General features: G+C 46.6%; 1 protein-coding gene across 4 annotated transcripts in view; it reads right to left on the reverse strand.

Annotated features, from left to right (window-relative positions):
- The window catches only part of Tcp11l1 (t-complex 11 like 1), a 33,802-nt gene continuing 21,440 nt past the window's right edge, over positions 1–12,362 (reverse strand). For 2 of the 4 annotated variants that reach the window (XM_042691434.1, XM_042691435.1), the window contains exons 8-11: positions 9,538–9,719; positions 7,157–7,329; positions 5,438–5,617; positions 3,863–5,174 (exon numbers count right to left, since the gene is read on the reverse strand). In XM_042691434.1, the coding sequence (XP_042547368.1) occupies positions 4,933–5,174; positions 5,438–5,617; positions 7,157–7,329; positions 9,538–9,719 (777 nt within the window). In that variant the 3' untranslated portion in view covers positions 3,863–4,932. Of the gene's footprint in view, positions 235–3,862; positions 5,618–7,156; positions 7,330–9,537; positions 9,720–12,362 lie in introns of those variants that run through there. The other 2 variants (XM_042691436.1, XM_042691437.1) reach the window with 2 other exon arrangements.

Below are 12,362 nucleotides of genomic sequence, written 5' to 3' on the forward strand. Positions count from 1 at the left end.
TCATTATAATTATTTATTTAGATTTTTAAGTGAGATAATGCTTTATACTCAAAGTTTCATAGCCCATAATCCATTAACATTCATTCATCCATCCATAGGTTCATTCATGCATTTCATTCAGTTCAAATAATGTAGGAGTTGGAATGAGGAGAAATCACTGGGGTGTAGTGGTTGTCTGGAGGTCAGGAAAGAGAACATGGAGCTCCCGTACAGGAAGAAAGCCTCCCTCTGGACCTGTAAAAACATGCTCTGCTGAAGGGAGGCTGGGTACTACTGCTGAATCTATCACCGAGCAGATATACGCCTAAAGGCAGAGGACTAGACATTCTCTTCTGTTATAATAAAGCAATTTATAGCCTTTTCCATGTACGCAGCATTCTCATACCCATTACAAATTTGGTCCTCACTGCAAAGTGTCAGTTATTAGGCCTAAGAAACAATGACTAAACAGGTAGTAAGAAGACAAAAAGAGTCAAACCCAGATCTTCTACATCAGAAACTGCAAAAGCCTACTGCCACTGAAGGTAAGAGTTAGAAGGAGCCTTTCATTTTATAGGTGTCCAAAAGAGCCCCTAACTTACTATAGCTAGTACATAAACCCTGGTTTCTTTGTTTTTTCAACAAAGAATATTGCATTTGTGATATCCATAAATGTTGCTGTTACATATTCCTATCCTAGAAGACAAATTTTCTCTTATTACCAGTTTTTATTTTAATCTACAACTTGAATTCTATTACCTGTAAAGGCTACGAATATTCATGTGAACCAAGCAGAGTACATCGATGCTTTCCTTTACAACAAATCTGGTTTCTTTATCCCCAAATCAAAAGAAACTCAATGTCCTCATGTAAGTCATTGCTTGCCAAACAACAAACACTTAACCCCTATAAAATGCCAAGAAAGATGGCCAGAGTACTTATTCTATTCCCAGAATCTTCAGAGATAAGAGGAAGCAGCTCAACACAAACAGAAGTGAGGAGGGGCCGCTCAGAATCCTGGCCAGAATGTGCACACTAAAGGACGATATGCCTAAGATGTTTAATAATTTTTCTTCATAGAGAAAAAAAAATGCTGCTGGGCACCGGAGGCTCACGCCTGTAATCCTAGCTACTCAGGAGCCTGAGATCTGAGGATCACAGTTCAAAGCCAGCCCAGGCAGGAAAATCCAGGAGACTCTTTTCACCCATTAACCACCAGAAAACCGGAAGGAGGGCTGTGGCTCAAGTGGTAGAGCGCTTGCCTCTACCGACCAAAAAAAAATAAAAGCTACACACCTACTTTAATCAGCAAGACATCATATCATGAAGTATATTTATAGTTGAGTTACAAAGTTACATAAATAATCACATTTTACAGGAATGAGCTTTTTCTGGGAGTGTTTTTTGTTTGTTTGTTTTTTGGCCAGTCGTGGGGCCTGAACTCTGGGCCTGCGCGCTGTCCCTCAGCTCTTCAGCTCAAGGCTAGCACTCTACCACTTGAGCCACAGTGCCACTTCCAGTTTTTTCTGCTTATGTGGTGCTGAGGAATCAAACCCAGGGTCTCATGCATACAAGGCAAGTGCTCTACCACTGAGCCACCTTCCCAGCCCCCAGGAATGAGCTTTTTTAAAATCCCACCCAGAGTAAGAATCTATCCACCTATCCATCAACTGAGCCTACAAAGCAGCAGTCATTGCTCTCATTTATTCATGACCATCAGCTTAGAAGCGCAGGAATACTGACCTCACTCTCAAGGTGCTCAGTTCTATGTGTGTGTGGTAAAGAATTTTTGAATACATAGAAATTCATGAGAAGACATTTGTCTCTAAATCCTCATGGCAAGAAGTCAAGTGAACTACAAGAATCAAATCTTTTTGTTGTTGTTGTTGTTGCTGGTCCTGGTGTTTTTTGAACTTGGAGTCTTGGTGCTGTCCCTGAGCTTTGTGTTCAAGGGTAGCACACTACCACTTAAGATAGAGTTCCACATACAGCTTAATTTCAGTAATTAAGTGGTGATGAGTCTTATGGACTTTTTTGCCCAAGCTGGTTTCAAGCCATGATCCTCAGATCTCAGCCTCCTGAGTAGCTAGGATTACAGCCTTGAGCCGCCAGCACCAGGCTGAATCAAGTCAACTCTGAAGGGTAACTTATACTGCAAAGGATGCCTGTCTCGGAGAGCTTGTAAGGGATAGTTACAAGCAAATGTGCTTCCTGAGTAACAAATGAACTAAAGGAACTTTTCTGGTTCTCACTGATAATTCTGTGAGATTCCAGGAAGCAAGTTAGCTCACTGGGTTTGTACAACAACAAGAAGAAGTCCAGTGTGTACACTGGACTCTGAACTTTGCTCCTTTGTTCTTGGCTTCTTTCAGCAGTGGAACTCTACCAGTGGACAGGGAGGCAGCGGTAGCTGAGTCTGTGAAGCTCTGTCAGGAATGCATTAAGATTCCAAACTACCCACGCTCAGCTCTGCTCTAGCTCAGCTCCAGGAGGGATTAAAATTTGTTTTTAAATCTTAAGAGTCAACTTTTATAATAGAAGCATTTTTGAGATTCAGGAAGTTGCTTCAGAAAAGTGGGGGAAAGATCCTTCCCTCATCTCTGGAGAGGAGCAAAAGCCCCCAAACTCGAAAGCAAGCAAAAAGTGCTGAGCTGGGTACCCGAGGCTCCGTGACCCAGGAACCCAAGTGAGCATCAGTGAGCGCCTTCTGCTCGTTCAGCATTCTACAAGAGATGGAATTTTTCCCTTCTTTGAAAATACTCTCACTTACAATATGGCCAGTTCACAGAGACCCCAGGGTCTCCCTGTCCAGAACTTAAACATATTCCTGGCTCTGTTTTTTCATTAGTTATACCATTATAGATAAGAAGAAACTTTAATACTGATCTGCTTGTAATTATCTGAATTCCTACAAGCAAATAGAAGTCCTTTGTATAAACCTGGGACTATGAGCAATTTCAAAATTAACAAGAGCAAAAAATATTTTGAGAGCCGGGCGCTGGTGGCTCACGCCTGTAATCCTAGCTACTCAGGAGGCTGAGATCTGAGGATCGCGGTTCAAAGCCAGCCCGGGCAGGAGAGACCGTGAGACTCCTATCTCCAATAAACCACCAGAAAACCGGAAGTGGCACTGTAGCTCAAGTGGTAGAGCGCTCGCCTTGAGCTGAAGAGCGGAGGGACAGCGCCCAGGCCCAGAGTTCAAGCCCCACGACCGACAAAAAAAAAAAAAAAAATTTTTTTTGAAAAGTATTGATAGTGTCACAGAGTATCCATCAGTGCCATTGTATGTACCAATGTTCCAGTCCTACCGTATGTAATGCCTACTCTGTGGTCTTCTTCAAACACTACCATCCAGCACACTTCATTGGACACTAAGATCAGTGTTCGCAGTGAAATGTGGCCTTTGCCCCCAGCTGCTCTGGACTTCTGCTGGTCTTCCTCGGGCCTTTCTGAAAGAGCTTCCAAGTTTCTTCTACCTTTTTGTCCAAACATCTTTAAGACTGGCTATTATTAAATGATTTTCTTTCTTTTTGTCCTCCCTTCCTCTGCCCTTTGTTTTGGTATTTGTGATTAAATCCAAGGCCTCATGTTCTAAGTAACTGTTCCACCACTTAGCTACTTACTATACCTCCAGAATACTGCTTGGCATTCTGGGGAAGAAACCAGAAAAAATTTGTCCTTCCGTTTACATTTTAATGACTTTCTTTTTAATGCAGCATGTATTTATTTTTTTATTTTTTTGGGGGGTCCGGTTGTGAGGCCTGAACTCTGGGCCTAGGCGCTGTCCCTCAGCTCTTCAGCTCAAGGCTAGCGCTCTACCACTTGAGCCACAGCGCCACTTCCGGCTTTTTTCTTTTTGCTTATGTGGTGCTGAGGAATTGAACCCAGGGCCTCAGGCATGCAAGGCAAGTGCTCTACCACTGAGCTACCTTCCCAGCCCTGCAGCATGTATTTTTTATTGCAATGAAAAAGCAATATTAGAGCAGAACTTATAGCATGTTTTTGCTGCCTTGACCTCCAAGTGCTGGGATTGTAGACTTATGCTCTCACGTTCAGTTGATCTGAAACTTGCCCTCTAGACCAGGCTGGCCTGGAACTGATCCTCCAGTCTTGATCTGCATGCCGGCAGTGCAGGTGTGCACCACCACACCCGGTGTCTGGATGCCACAAGTGAACAGTGAACAGTGAACAGTGTAAGGGTGAATGGTCCTATTGCCTCACCCCTACCTTGATAAAGGGATTCCTTGCATTGTTTTGCCTCTTGTACTCCACCAGCTCCAGGCCTCTGCCTCTAACGTAACACCCCTGTCTGAAATCTGTATACGTGCACACAAGCACGTTGTTTTTACCAGAACAGGCCACCTGCACAGGGCATGCCTGGAATTCTGGTCACCCAAGTTCCTTGATAATTACTAGCAGGGATTTTTCTAAAACTTCCCTATCTAAACCGGCAAAGTTGAACTATATTGCCCAAAACCACTTAAAGCTAACTCCAGAATTCTGATTTAATATATCTATCATATCAGAAGGAATTTTTCAAAAGAAGAAACATACATTTCTCTTCTTTCCTATTATATACTTAGTTATATACATAAACTTTTCTCTGTAACTTTCATGGTTTAAAGATGAAACAATTTTTTTAAGATCCCATTCTTTATTACTGCTGTTGTTTTATGTGTGAATTGAGGTTTCACCACACCCTAGACTGGTCTTCACTCACTATCCTCCTGCTGCAGCCTCCGAAGTGCTAGGATCACAGGTGTGCACCACCACACCCAGTTTGTGTGGCTGAGGAATCAAACTCAGGGCTTTGTTCACAGTAGGCAAGTGCTAAACCACTGCACTACATCCCCAGCCCAACAGAATAGCCTCAAAACTCAAGTCAGTCTTCCATAGAACAAAAGGACTCCAGGCACAGAGGAAGCAGAAGATAGGAGAGGAGGGACAGTAAGACTACAGGTAGCCCTTCTGACATGAAATACTTGGAGGGGAAGGACTAGAAGGCTGTTCCAGGGAGGGACAAGAGGTAAAGTCATGGCTTAGTCCCTTGGACTCTTGGTAGCTCTCGGCATGGGGAATTTGAAAGAACTGCTCAGAAGAGAGAGGTCCCACCTTCTTGGGAAAACATGGTGCTACACTCGCCAAGGGGTAGGAATGGAGACAGAGGCAGTCAGCTGCTAAAAGCTGAGTGTTATCTATAAAACTTAAGATAACAAAAAGCTTTGATTTGTAAACTTACACTCATAAATACAATCTCTCAAAATAGAATTCAGTGCATTCTTCAACAAGTCTTTTCAACAGTGATAGACAGTCCTTCCACTGGAATCAGTGCTGTTAAATAGCAATGTACTACGTAGCCATTTTCCAAAGCAACGGTATAGTTGAGAAAAAGTATTCTGAGGAGAGTGATTAATACTGCTGCTGGAGGGAGCACACAGTTAGGGTCGGAGGAGCTTACTGAGGATTGCATCATAGTAGGGGCAGAAGACCATCTTGTTATAGTTGACCAGGCGAACGAACCTCACAGCAACTTCCTCCAGCTCTCTCTGAATGGGACTCAATCCCCCAGGCACAGTGGGCAATGGCTTCTGCTGACCAGAGGCAAGGTAGGTTTCCAGGAAGGTGATGATTCGGGACTCTGCAAGGCAGAAGGGGCATTAGCAGCTTCTCATTCAAGATGACCTGACAAACTTCTCATTAGGCTTCAGTACTAATGAGAAATTCTTTCCTATCATCTCCAGCTCACGCACTCAGCATCTTGTACTTCTGAGCATTTGTCCCAGCTGTAATGTGGACCTCCTGCTCCACAGTTTCAAGAAGACAGAAACTAGGCCTAGCACAGTCACATCCTCTCCGTAGCCCTCACGATGCCTGGAACATGAGGCTGCTCCCTAGGAGAAGTTCAAACCCATGTGCAATTAAGAATGCCTGTAGAGGGGCTGGGAAGGTGGCTCAGTGGTAGAGTGCTTGCCTTGCATGCCTGAGGCCCTGGGTTCCATTTCTCAGCACCACATAAGCAAAAAGAAAAAACTCGGAAGTGGCGCTGTGGCTCAAGTGGTAGAGCGCTCGCCTTGAGCTGAAGAGCACAGGGACAGCGCCCAGGCCCAGAGTTCAAGCCCCACGACCAACAAAAAAAAAAAAAAGATTGCCTGTGGATGACCAAAGAGCAACTGGGATGATGGCATGTTCCACCCTCAGCCATTGTTCAAAACAACATACCAAGGAAAATACAGCAGGAATCACAGAGCCAAAACAGACAAGAGGGCGGGGTGTGCAGCTCCAGAGAGCACGAACCAGGCCACGGGTTCAATCCCCACCCCTGGAAGGAAAGGAAGAGACAGAAACAAGGAAGAAGAGGGGGAGGAGGAGCCACTGAACTCGTGATGTCCCTTTTCCTGCTAAGTCCACATGAAAGAAGCAGGAGCTCCTTTTTTGTTTTGTTTTTTTTCTGGTTGTGGGCTTGAACTCTGGGCTTGGGCGCTGTCACTGCACTTTTTTTTTTTGGTCGCTTGTGGGGCTTGAACTCTGGGCCTGCATGCTGTCCCTTAGCTCTTCAGCTCAAGGTTAGCACTCTACCACTTGAGCCACAATGCCACTTCCGGATTTCTGTGGTTTATTGGAGATAAGAGTCTTCTGGACTTTGCTGCCAGACTGGCTTTGAACCACGATCCTCACATCTCAGTCTCCTGAGTAGCTAAGATTACAGGCCTGAGCCACCAGCGCCTGCTATGAGCTCCATTCTTTGGCACCTACAGTGAAAGTCCAGACACTGGAGTAAGTCACTACCATTGAAGCCTTGTCCTACTTAAGATTATGGATGAATATTTTAATATCATTCATGTTTTACACTCTCCTGTATAGCCTTACAAAACAAAGAAACATTCAGTGTTGGGTGCTAGTGACTCACGTCTGTAATCCTAGCTACTCAAGAGGCTGAGATATGAGGATAGAGATTCTGAAGCCAGCTCAGGGAAGCAAAGTCTCTTAAGAATGTCTGTAAGACTCTTCAACTGATAGAAAAAAACAGGAAGTGGTGTTGTGACTCCAGAGGCAGAATGCCAGCCTACAGCGAAAAACCTACAGGACACAGCACCCAGGCCCCAGTACCTATACACACACACATACACACACACACACACACATATATACATACATATATACATACATACATACATACCCATGATCCTGCGAATGGGGTCCTCAGGGCTGGCCACAGCTAGAATCTGGCCCTTGAGCACAGTCTCCTTGTCCGTGGAGAATGGGGAGAAGCCGCACTGGGAGAGGCGGCTGCTCACCTCCAGACACACTTTTTCCCCGGTGGAAGTGAGAGCGTTCTCTAGATGGAAGGAGCTGGAGCAGAGAAGGAGAGGAGTCAGAGGAGAAGGCGCGATGTGCAGCTCCCACCAGCCCCACCAGCTCTGCTCTGAGGACAGCCCCAGCACCAACCAGTGGACTGACTACTTCAGGGGACCCCCTGGCTCCCCTCCCTGCTCCCTGACCCCTCACCTGCACCCCCTGACTGCAAAGAACTTCCAACCCACCTCTCTACAACAGGAGACACGGGCAGGGGCCCAGCTCAGACTACACATGACACCAGCTTCACTCCTTACTGGTGTGTGGTAGTAACGGAAAACCTCTGGCATACGAACAGGGATCTGCAGCTCTGAGCTGGGAGTGGGAGGGAAGGCGCTCACTGAGTTCTCTTTTACCCATCTGCAATCGTGGAACACGCGGATGCAGCCACTTTGTCGTTTTAGCTGTGCTCGGGAGGGTCAAACCCAGGCTTTTGTGCGCAGGCAGGCCCTTTACAAACTGAGCAATATTCTGTAGTATTACAAGTTTTAAAAGGACACCTCGATTCCTTGCCCCCCTCCCAAACTTCCTAGGCTCCTGGTGGGAAAGGCATTTAATTTTTAGCTACTTTAATAATGACTACAATTTACTGAGTACTTCCCCTCTATATGTAAGGACAAACTAAGGGCTGCTGTGGGTCTAACCCTCTGCACAGTAGAGGGTCTGGACTTTCTGGGGAGTGAGGGAGCAGGCCTGGGGACTCACTGGTACCAACTCTGGGCAGCCCTCTACCGCCTGGGCAGTTACAGGAATGCCGAGTGGATTCTTAGAAAGCTCCCGGCCGAGCCGCCTCACCCCTCCACCCCCACCTGGCAGCTTTTTTTTTTTTTTTTGCCATTCCTGGGGCTTGAACTCAGGGCCTGGGCACTGTCCTTGAGCTTCTTTTACTTAAGGCTAGCCCTCTACCACTTGAGCCACAGCACCACTTCCAGCTTGTTTCTGTGTATGTAGTACTGAGGAATCAAACCCAGGGCTTCATGAATGCTAGGTAAACACTCTACCACTAAGCCACATTCCCAGCCCTACAGGCAGCTTGGATAGAGCAGTTCTACTGGCAGGGGATTTTTGGTAAGAGCCCATGGCTAGAATCAACTGAGCTAACAGCCTCCTTGGGCTGACTCACACCCTAGTCATACGCATGGACAAACCACTGACGCACTGCACTGACCAACCGCACCTTGCGCGAGCTCAGCAGTGCAAGCTCTCCTTTGGGTAAAGGTTAGAATGTGGGCATGGGAGCAGGGAGTGACTGCCTGCACCTGAACTGGGCCTTGTCAGATGCCGGACTCACTTAGAACCATCCCAAAGCGTTCTACGTGCTGTACATCACATAAACCAGCTCACAAGACTACACCGCAGGAAGAGTTGTTAAAGATTTCACAAGCCCGTGCTGGTGGCTCAAGCCTGCAATCCTAGCCACCCAGGAGGCTGAGATCTGAGGTTCATGCTCCAAAGCCAGCCTGGGCAGTGAAGTCCATGAGATTCTTATCTCCGATTAACAACCAGAAAACCAAAAGTGGCGCTGTGGCTCAAGTGGTAGAGCGCTAGCCTTGAGCTGACAAGCTCAGAGACAGCACCCAGGCCCAGAGTTCAAGCCCCACAACTGACCAAAAACAAAAGACTTCACAGACATGACTTGTGCTGCATTATAGCACGGGCTGGTCATGGTGGCATGGAAGGCTACAAGGAACATGCAAGACCTGGTGTGTGCCTGGACTTTCTCTTCAAGAGCTTGGTAGGGAGCTAATCACTGACTAGCTGGTTGGTACCTTGGTTTCTCTAACGCTGTGTTTTACAGCTAGTTGGTTGTGAAAGCCATTCAGTGGGTAGCAACCAGAAAAAAAACTTTAATGGAAAGTATCAAGATGTATTAAACACAATTCGGTTAAGTTCCATTATGTGGGGGTTTTGTTTCAGTTACATTAGATAGATAGGTGTGAATAGGTCACCAGGGAAAATGAATTTCTTACTTCAGGATCTGACACAAACATGTGTAAAGCACTATTCTAGAATCTTGCTAACCAGTTCACTGGAGCGCAACCCTATGGCCCTCCGTGAACTCCAGAGCAGTCTTCACCGGTAAACAAAGTTAGAGAACAAAGCTCCAGCCTCACTCTGGGAGCGCCTGCTCCGGGCTGTTCACTGCTACCTACCACTCGCATTTGCTCACTAGAGGCCCACACTCCACCAGCCCCGGCCACTCACGGCAGGTGCATATCAGCTAGCAGAATCTTCACAATCATCTTGAGCTTCTCAGCAAAGTCAGTCTGGCTGGAAATCACAGGGGCTACCGTGCTGAACGTGACCAGCAACACAGCTCCCAGGATGGTTAGTTGCTCCAGCTGAAGCTGGAGCTCTTGGAAGCGACGCTGGTCCATCAAAACAGTCTATAAAGAACAAGAGAGAAATCATTGTCAAGCAGATTCAGGATGGCCAGCAGAGGGCAGCACAGCCCCAGCACAACCTGCCTCAGTTTTCCTCAGGATTTCCTAGTCTCTTCAGAGCCCTGGGTAGCTTTTGTAGCCTTTCTTTCCATCTCAGTGCCCTTCTTGCTGAGAAAGATGCAGCACAACACACTTGCTAAGAGGCTGAAGCACAGCTGGGTGTAAATTTGGACCTGATAGCCTGTGTCAAGCAAGTCTCTTTAACTCTGAGGCATATGTAAGACGGGGTTTCCTACCTTGCAGGGCCTGTGTGAAAGGTGGAAAAAATCACACCTGTAAAGTGGCTGGCAGAGCTAGCCTCCGTCCACAGGAGTGACAGCCATTAGAGGCGAAAGGGCACTGAGAACAAAGCTGGTCTGTCCCCGCAAACAGGAAGTCACCCTGCAGGGCACTGGAGGGAGGGGCTCCGTGAGGGCAGAGCCTATACTCACTCCCCTGGCCTCCCTCTGGGCACCCAACACAGAGGACACTCTCAAGAACTGGCAAGTGAACAATGACAATAAGAAAGAGCAGGGGACAGAGCAGGGCTGGAGCAACCACAGCAGCCTGGAAAGCGGCCGTCTGCGTCCACTGGTGGGAGCACTTGTCCCCTGTTACAGACGGCTGTGGTCCTGTGAGCCGGGGACAGGGAAAAGCAGCAGAACGGGGCTGGATCTGGGGACCTCAGATCTGAGTTTTCACAGGATAGTCAAACTTTAAGGAAGGAGATGCCAAATGAAGAAATCCACAACTGGGAGTTCAGAGCTCCAAGTTTCCAGGATGTAAAATGATCGCTGATGGGTGAGGACTCTGTCGTTAAACACCGCTCAGTATCATTTACCAACAGTGTCCTCTGCTACATCACAGTAATGGCGACAGTGAGCAGGGCTGGAGGACAAAGAAATTTTCAGGATGAATTCTAAGAACAGATGCCTCTGCCGGGCGCCGGTGGCTCACGCCTGTAATCCTAGCTACTCAGGAGGCTGAGATCTGAGGATCGCGGTTCAAAGCCAGCCCGGACAGGGAAGTCCATGAGACTCTCATCTCCAATAAACCACTAGAAAACCAGAAGTGGCACTGTGGCTCAAGCAGTAGAGTGCTGGCCTTGAGCTGAAGAGCGCAAGGACAGCGCCCAAGCCCAGAGTTCAAGCCCCACGAACCGACAAAAAAAAGAACAGATGTCTTTCCCCCAAGGAAAGCCCCATCTCCCCTCAGCCATTCTTTGAGAGGAATGTCAAGCCAAGAACTTCTCTCCAGAAGATCACAGGCCACTATTCACAAATGAACCCTTCCCTACAAACCCACACTCTTGTGAGCCCCTCCTCCAGCACCAACAGGGAACTCCGAGACAAGAAGTAAAATCTGAAACTTACAGGGTTTTTTGTTTGTTTTTGTCAATCATGGAGCCTGAACTCTGGGCCTGGGCACTGTCCCTCAGCTCTTCAGCTCAAGGCTAGTGCTCTACCACTTAAGTAACAGCACTATTTCTGGGTTTTTCTGCTTAGGTGGTGCTGAGGAATCGAACCCAGGGCCTCATGCATACAAGGCAAGCACTCTACCACTATGCCACCTTCCCAGCCTATGAAACTTACAGATTTTTTTAAAGTAGAAGTATAAGAAACTTATGAGAAAGGTATTTAGAGAAGTAGCAGGATGTAAGGCTAGAGATAGGAAGTACAAGCACCTTAAAAAAAAAAAAAACAGGGGGAGAGTTATTTCTGGATAAAATGGGGAACTCATTGTTTAATCAGCCCTTTAATAATTACTGCAGTACTTCTAGTGAAAAGGAAAAGAAGGCAAAAACATTGTACAGCCAGGAAGGGGAAGAAGTTTCTAAAAAGCTATACAGCAATACATAGTTGTGAGTTTTTTGTTTTTGTTTTTTAATTGAAACAGGCTCTTATTATGTAACTCAGACTGACCCTGGAACTCAGACCCTCCAGTCTCAAACTTCTGAGTGCTGGGAATACAGGTATGAACTACCACACCCAGTTCAATGTTGTGGTTTCAGTAAAGATGAAGATAAAAGCTAGGTAAGTGGCAGATGGCTAAGGCTGGAGGCACTTGGGTTGAGTGACCGGCCAGGGTTACTTGGTACTTAGCAACACCTGATTCAAAAAAACAAGGCCAGGGCTATAGCTCAGGGCAAGAGCACTTAACTAGCAGGTACAAAGCCCTAAATTCAATCTCTTGCATTGCTCTCCATCCCTAACCCTCAAAAAAAAGAAAAATTCAGCAACATAAATTATAAGTATTATAGTTGCCTGAAGAGCTGTAGAATGATGCCACTGCTAGTAGAGTCTTAAAAGGTTAACCTTAAAGTCGCCACGTAATCCTATAGTTCTAATCCTAATATGCAATTAAGAAAATTGCAAACATGGTCAAAAGTGAAAGCCCTGTACACCTGCAATGCTAGTTACTGGGAGGGAGAGCCTGGGGCATCATGTTCAAAGTTGGCTACAGGCACATATGCTTTGTCATCCTAGCTATGTCCAGAACATGGATGGGAAAATTGTGGCCCAGGCAAGCCCAAGCAAAAAAACAGAAGGAAAGCAAAAGGGCTGGAGGTGTGGGTTCTGCCCAATGAGAACAAAGCCCTGAGTTCAA

This window comes from Dipodomys spectabilis, unplaced genomic scaffold (genome assembly GCF_019054845.1).
Source record: "Dipodomys spectabilis isolate Male_0828 unplaced genomic scaffold, ASM1905484v1 ptg000145l, whole genome shotgun sequence".
NCBI classification, from domain to species: domain Eukaryota; kingdom Metazoa; phylum Chordata; class Mammalia; order Rodentia; family Heteromyidae; genus Dipodomys; species Dipodomys spectabilis.